At 41.0% G+C, this 7,282-nt stretch overlaps 1 protein-coding gene across 3 annotated transcripts; it reads left to right on the plus strand.

Moving 5' to 3' along the window:
- The first annotated feature begins 847 nt into the window (after positions 1-847).
- LOC129859678 (arginine vasopressin-induced protein 1-like) lies at positions 848-7,282 on the plus strand. 3 transcript variants are annotated; one of them, XM_055929743.1, is made up of 4 exons: positions 848-1,016; positions 2,736-2,906; positions 3,092-3,300; positions 3,690-7,282. In XM_055929743.1, the coding sequence occupies exons 2-4, from the start codon at positions 2,790-2,792 to the stop codon at positions 3,949-3,951; spliced, it is 588 nt and encodes a 195-aa protein (XP_055785718.1). In that variant the 5' UTR covers positions 848-1,016; positions 2,736-2,789; the 3' UTR covers positions 3,952-7,282. The 3 variants fall into 3 exon arrangements, with proteins under 3 accessions (XP_055785718.1, XP_055785727.1, XP_055785735.1); XM_055929752.1 differs by having other exon boundaries at positions 853-903; XM_055929760.1 differs by lacking the exon at positions 848-1,016 and adding an exon at positions 1,027-2,650.

Consider the following 7,282-nt stretch of genomic DNA (forward strand, 5'->3'; position numbering starts at 1 on the left):
TAATTGTCTAAGGCAGACATGAAAAAATGCAATTGCAGTACTTACAGTAGCTTGCTAAGGCCTACTTCAATGTAAAATATTGTTAAATTCGACTGAATACCGGTATTATAAACCGCACTGCCTATGATTTAAAAAAAACTTGAAATAAATATAGCCTATCTTTTTACTAGTCTACAAGATCCAAATAAATGAGAGATGAGCATGATAATTTGTTGTATGGCTACTTTGGGACATTTCTTCTGCAATTGTTATGAAAATAAAATACATAGGAAAAAGATTTCTGACTAATGAATAATGGCAACCTAGTGATGGGTTCATGTGGGTCTTGTTACCAATAAGATCAGCTCTGAAAAAGAGCTGATGTGAAAAGATCTGATGTGATTGGTCAAAAGACGAATTAGTGGGAAAAAATATCAGAATTGGGCTGCCTGTGTAAACCTAGCCTTTATTGTTAGCATGATGTCAAGTCCCATGATGCACAGTTATACCTAAATGTCATGAGTAGATTCAACTCTTGCAACCCCCTGTGACTTGTGAAGTTAGTGTGCACATGGAGATGTTGTATATACTCACACACACACACACTCACACTCACACACACACACAGAGAGTCTGGGAGAGACTTTTTGTCGCTCCTATAATCATGAATCGTCTCACAACCGATACCTCAGTGTTTCACACACAGCCTCGTGCCAGGAGCATTGACGTCAATGGATTAACTACGCAGCCAAGGGGCAGGGCTTCACACCTCGACCCGCCCACAAACCTTCTGATTGCTCGAGAAAACATTCCAGTGGCATTATAAAGTGGGATTAATTACCATATCCGCTCTCATTGGTGTGTAGACCCCAAACTACTACTCCACATCAACGACGAGTGGACAGAGCAATATATAAATCAAAGGTATTATATTAGCCATATTGACGAAATCAACCGTAGCATAGCACAAAAGGAATTAGAGAAATTTCTCTTGGGAAAAGCATAAGAACGAAAGTCGCTATAATCTTGGCCGCCGGGTAAGAACATGTTTAGGCTTTTATTCGGCTTTCATGCATGAGACTTGACCTAAATTGTGTACTAATTGAGTACTAATGTTCTAAGTAATTTGTTTGGATCTGAAATGCACCGTAGCTCTGGCCTTGTACCTTTACAGAAAATAAGTCCAAATATGTTTTTTTTTGACGCAGACTAACAAAATAAAAATAGTTATTGTCAGCTCTTATTGCATCACTGGATAGGCTAATTGGCTTTGAATGTCACCTCTGCATGCCAACGAAACGAAACGTGTTTGCGTCTGCTTTGCCTAAACAGACAGTTCCATTGGGGTAAACATGGTAACAAACGTTAACCCCATACATTTTAAATGTTTCAGTTATCTCGACATGTAATACCCCCAGTCTTAGGTTTATGTACTCTTGTTTGTATATTTCGGTTTTTGTATTTGCTTTTTTGTTCATTGAAGGTTTACCCCATGGATATTCAATTTGAAAGACGTCTGCCTAAAAAAAAAGGCTATACAAGCCAGAATGTTGAATAAAATTATATTTACACTATCTACAGGTTGTTTGTCCTTCTGATGGTAGGAGGTGGAGATAAGTGTTGTTTACCTGACTCTTTGCAGCGCCAGTAGGTTCAGCCCCGTTTATTTTCAATCTCCTAACACATTGTAGTGGACTGTAGCATGTTCCCTCATAATCAACTGGAAGTGTTTGTGAAATTTGCCAGCTGATTGAGTGGGACAACATTCTGTCTGGTTTGGTTAGGCTCGCCCATATTGTGCAAGTGTTTGTCATGTGTTAAAAGGTCGGGTTGATAAAGCTTCCCTGTGCATATTTTGTCACAGATTACCTCCAACAAAGTGGCAAATCGTCTGAGAACTTTACATAAATTGAGTTTGTTCAACATTCTGACTTGTAATGGGACTGTTCAGGAATACTGAGCCTACATGTTAGAGACCAGAGTAAGTATTTCACTCTCGGGTTTTAAGAGGCTAGCGTCCACCCACCTGCTGTGATGCAAATGGGGTTGAATGATGTGCATGGCCTATGTGCATTTGCTACATTCTTTATCTCCATTATTAATGCAATTATTTAAGTTAAAGGCATTTCAATTACATTATTGATATGAGTCATCTTCGGTGCATAATATTTTAGTGGCTTTCTGAGTGAGAACTTACAATTGGGAAATGTATTGTGCATGCATTCCAAGTGGAATTCTAGTGTGACTATTGGAGCAGAGCCTTTATTTCCTCCAGTACAGTTGATCTAGTGACATAGCCAGGTAACTACTAAATGCTAATACCATTACAGTTCCTCATGTGACCAAGCAGACTTAGTTACTAGGTGGACTGGTTCTTACGAGAGTTACTGTATAGCTAGATTGATTCTTACCATCTGCAGTGTAATGGGCTTTCAAGCAGGACAGATTAAGTTCCTCTCTCTGCTCCTTCAAGCAGGATTAAATAATCAAGGAACGGTAGAGACTGGCAGGAGCTTGCCTTGCATCCTACAGTGTGCCCTCACACAAGGCCAGGAGTTTTTCCTAAACCATAACCTGGCCAGGAAAGAATAAGAACCTGGAGTTTCCCTTGGCCAGGACATGCTTCAGTCACACCATCCCAAGTCTGTAACTAGCACAATCATTCCTCTGAGTAAGATCAAGTTGCCCATAGAAACCGACTGACATGAAATACAATTGCAACAAGTGAGTTCCCTAACCTTTCCTATCCTCCACAGGAAGGCCCATCTCGCGCCATCGCCTACCGCTCCCCAGCCTCTCGCTTGGGGAGGATGGATACGGAGGCAGCCTCTCCGTCTCTCTCCTCCACGGTGGCAGGGCCCTCCACACTGTGGCGTCTCGCTGAGCGGAGGAGTAGGAAGGATGGCTCAGGGAACATCTTTGGCGGGGTGAGTTTGCTATTATTTAGGAAGTGAATATTCAGTCAGCAGATTCAGAGGTATAGGTTAGGCATAGTGATTAACAAATGTCAAGGGTTTGGATTAATGGGGTTAGGGTAAGGAACAACGATTAGGAATCATTCAAAATCTGCTGGCTGAATAAAGGTCGTTAATGTACCCCCCCCCCCCCCAAGGTGAACCTACGTCAGCTGCAGAGGCTGTTCACGGCAGCTGGGGACCAGGATGCAGAGCAGAGGGCCGAGCTGGTGTGGGGCCACGGGGACGAGGCTGAGCTGGCCCAGGCCCTGATAGGACTGAGGGCGAGGGGCCGACGGAGAGGACTCAGGGTGGCGGGGCGAGACACACTGGGGTCGCGCTGGCTCCGGGCGTTTAATCAACTGAGGTGGGTTGGCATTATGTAATATGCTGTTATGATTTACAAAAATAATAATTTGATATAAATATATAATAATCATGAATATTTACACACACACTGGAAAGTTGAGGGGAGAGACACTAGGACCATGCTGGTTATGGGCGTTCAATTATCTGATCTGCGGTGGGTGACTGTCTCTCTCACACACACACACACACACACCGAATGCTCTCAATGCATGCCCATTCTCCACATACAATCGCACGCACACACACCATGCAATCACAATCAAGAGATAAAAATGACTGATTTGAAGCCTTCATAACATTAAACTTTTTCCAAGTCCTCAAAGAGCACAATAACTCCCTGAACTTTGTGGCTTTAAAAAAATTGACAAAGATGGCTTGTTTCTACAGGATTGGTAAGAGTTCAGAGAGTAGCCAGCAGAGCAAAGAGCAGTCATCAGACAGCAAGACGGAGGCAAGAGCAAAACACAGCAGCCCAGACACACAGCCACTGACTCCTAAGGGCCCCAGAGGCGCTACAGGAGTCAGAGAGGACCTAACTGAGGGCCAAGGGCCTGCAGGGGCCTCTGAGAGACCAGCCAGACCAGGAGCTCTACTGAAGAAAGGAGGGGAGAGCGACCCGGAGAGGTACCTCCACCGCATCCTCCACTGACGGACACAGAGGACTAGGATGACTTTGTTGCCCCTAGATGCTGATCTTGGATCAGTTTTTTTTCCCTTCCCTGCTAATCATTGTGTGTATTAGGTGATGGTAAATTGATTCTAAATCTGTGGATGGGGACAACTTCTATGTGGAGTACTGACCAACCCTAGTTCAGAGAGGGACAGAGTCAAAGATACTATATTTTTATCTCTGGCCAACCAAGATCAGATGAATGAAGAACAAACTGGATCTACAAGATGGGGAACACTTTGATATGATATTCTAACATTTCATTCTCTCTCAGGAACAGGCTTATCTGTTCTTCTGTTTGTCTCGTGTCTCTGATGAGCATCACGTATTAAACCTTGGATTCATACAAAGAATTAAGGAAAGAGGTTTTGACTGTGTGGGGATATAGCAGAGCACCTCAGGGAAGCTCAATTCCACCTGGACTTGTTTTTGAATGAAGTATTTGTCATTTTATTCTCCAAATTAGACAAATGTGCCAAGGTGCATCCACAAAAAGAAAGTAAAGGAAAATGAGTTGACGTCAACTGGAAAGGAGATATTTCGACCAGGGGTGTGAAACTCATTTCATACAGGGCCAAGTGTCTGCTGGTATCGTTATTTCCTTTTCAATGTGTAAGAACAGAAACAGCAGGGGTTTAAACTTTAGAACCCAGTTCCTACATTTGAATATAGAAATAGTTTTGTTTGATCAAATCAATGCTACATTTTATCTCTGGGACCCTCAGGATGATAAACCAGAGCAAGATTACTGAATGTAAATACATTCAACTCTGAAGGTAAATCATGTATCAAATCAAGTGCTGTGATGAAAGTTGGATGTTACTTACATCATTCTAGTCACATTAGCAACAACCGTCCCGGCATAGGGACACCGATCCTATAGAGGTTTTAAAGAGCCAGATGCACAATTAAAGGGGAATTACACTCAAATCAATTTGTTTCCTTCCAGACCAAAAATTATTGGTATTCTGATGTGATTTAAGCATTGACATGGACTCAGAACATCCATTTTTGTTGTTTCTCTAAAACAATTTGTAATTGTGAGTGAAATTCAAAACAGGAAAAATAAAACTCAACACAATTTTGGGGGGGGAAATCTATGTTATAGGACCCACCCCTTAGTTGTTTTATTAACCATTCTTTTACCAGGTATATTGACAGAACACTGCACTACTTTCTCTTGTACACTAAGGATCCGAGGAAGAGTTTCAGGGGAGAGGAGAAGAATGTTCCTATTCGAAAGCTAGATAAAATTAGTAGCTCGTAACTTTAAATTTAAAAAAAAAAATTTGTTCTCATGCTAGAAAAGGTTGGCTATAAATAGGGTAAAATTCTGGGCCCTAGATGTAGCCTGTAACTAGGACACATTTTCTTGGTCAGGTGACAGGAAAAACTCATGGCCCAACTCATACCTCGTTAATGTACAAGGAAAGAGAAACCTGGGAAAATATGTCAATATGTCACATATCACTTCAATATGTTAATGTTGTCTTAACTTTAATTTGACACTACAGTATATTGTCTTCCACACATATGGTAACGGAACTTAAATTCATTGAATAAATAAAAAATTAAAATATATATATATCTACAGTTGAAGTTTACATACACCTTAGCCAAATGCATTTTAACTCAGTTTTTCACAATTCCTGACATTTATAGTAAACATTCCCTGTCTTAGGTCAGTTAGGATCACCACTTTATTTTAAGAATGTGAAATGTCAGAAAAATAGTATAGAGTGATTTATTTCATCTTTTATTTCTTTCATCACGTTCCCAGAGGGTCAGAAGTTTACATACACTCAATTAGTATTTGGTAGCATTGCCTTTAAATTGTTTTACTTGGGTCAAATGTTTCAGGTAGGCTTCCCACGATAAGTTGGGGGAATTTTAGCCCATTCCTCCTGACAGAACTGGTGTAGCTGAGTCAGGTTGGTAGGCCTCCTTGTTCGCACACACCTTTTTCAGTTCTACCCACAAGTGTTCTATAGGATTGAGGCCAGAGCTTTGTGATGGCCACTCTAATACCTTGACTTTGTTGTCCTTAAGCCATTTTGCAACAACTTTGGAAGTATGCTTGGGGTGATTTGTCCATTTGGAAGATCCATTTGCGACCAAGCTTTAACTTCCTGACTGATGTCTTGAGATGTTGCTTCAATATATTCACAATTTTCCTTCCTCATGATGCCATCTATTTTGTGAAGTGCACCAGTCCCTCCTGCAGCAAAGCACCCCCACAACATGATGCTGCCCCCCCATGCTTCATGGTTGGGATGGTGTACTTTGGCTTGCAAGCCTCCACCCTTTTTCCTCCAAACATAACTATATGGCCAAACAATTCTATTTTTGGTTCATCAGACCAGAGGACATTTCTCCAAAAAGTACGATTTTGGTCCACATGTGCAGTTGCAAACCGTAGTCTGGCTTTTTTATGGCAGTTTTGGAGCAGTGGCTTCTTCCTCGCTGAGCAGCCTTTCAAGTTATGTCGATTATAGGACTCGTTTTGCTGTGAATATAGATACTTTTGTACCTGTTTCCTCCAGCATCTTCACAAGGTCCTTTGCTATTCTGGGATTGATTTGCACTTTTCGCACCAAGATATGTTAATCTCTAGGAGACAGAGCGCGTCTCTTTCCTGAGCGGTATGAAGGCTGCGTGGTCCCATGGTGTTTATACTTGCGTACTATTGTTTGTACAGATGAACGTGGTACCTTCAGGCGTTTGGAAATTGCTCCCTAAGGATGAACCAGACTTGTGGAGGTCCACAATTGTTTTTGAGGTCTTGGCTGATTTATTTTGATTTTCCCATGATGTCAAGCAAAGAGGCACTGAGTTTTGAAAGTAGGCCTTGAAATACATCCACAGGTACACCTCCCAATTGACTCAAATGATGTCAATTAGCCAGTCAATAATTTGTCAATTATCAGAAGCTTCTAAAGCCATTACATAATTTTCTGGAATTTTCCAAGCTGTTTAAAGGCACAGTCAATTTAGAATATGTAAACTTTCTGACCCACTGGAATTGTGATTAAGTGAAATAATCTGTCTTTAAACAATTGTTGGGAAAATTACTTATGTCAGGCACAAAGTAATGTCCTAACCAACTTGCCAAAACTGTAGTTTGTTAACAAGAAATTTGTGGAGTGGTTGAAAAATGAGTTTTAATGTCTCCAACCTAAGTGGATGTAAACTTCTGACTTCAACTGTGTGTGTGTATTATATATATATCATCAAAGGTTTGATTGTAGAATGTTTCTATTTTTAAGACGTTAATGTGATTGCATAGTTTGATTAAAGGTTTTGATTAATA

The sequence above is a fragment of the Salvelinus fontinalis genome, chromosome 1 (genome assembly GCF_029448725.1).
Source record: "Salvelinus fontinalis isolate EN_2023a chromosome 1, ASM2944872v1, whole genome shotgun sequence".
NCBI classification, from domain to species: Eukaryota; Metazoa; Chordata; class Actinopteri; order Salmoniformes; family Salmonidae; genus Salvelinus; species Salvelinus fontinalis.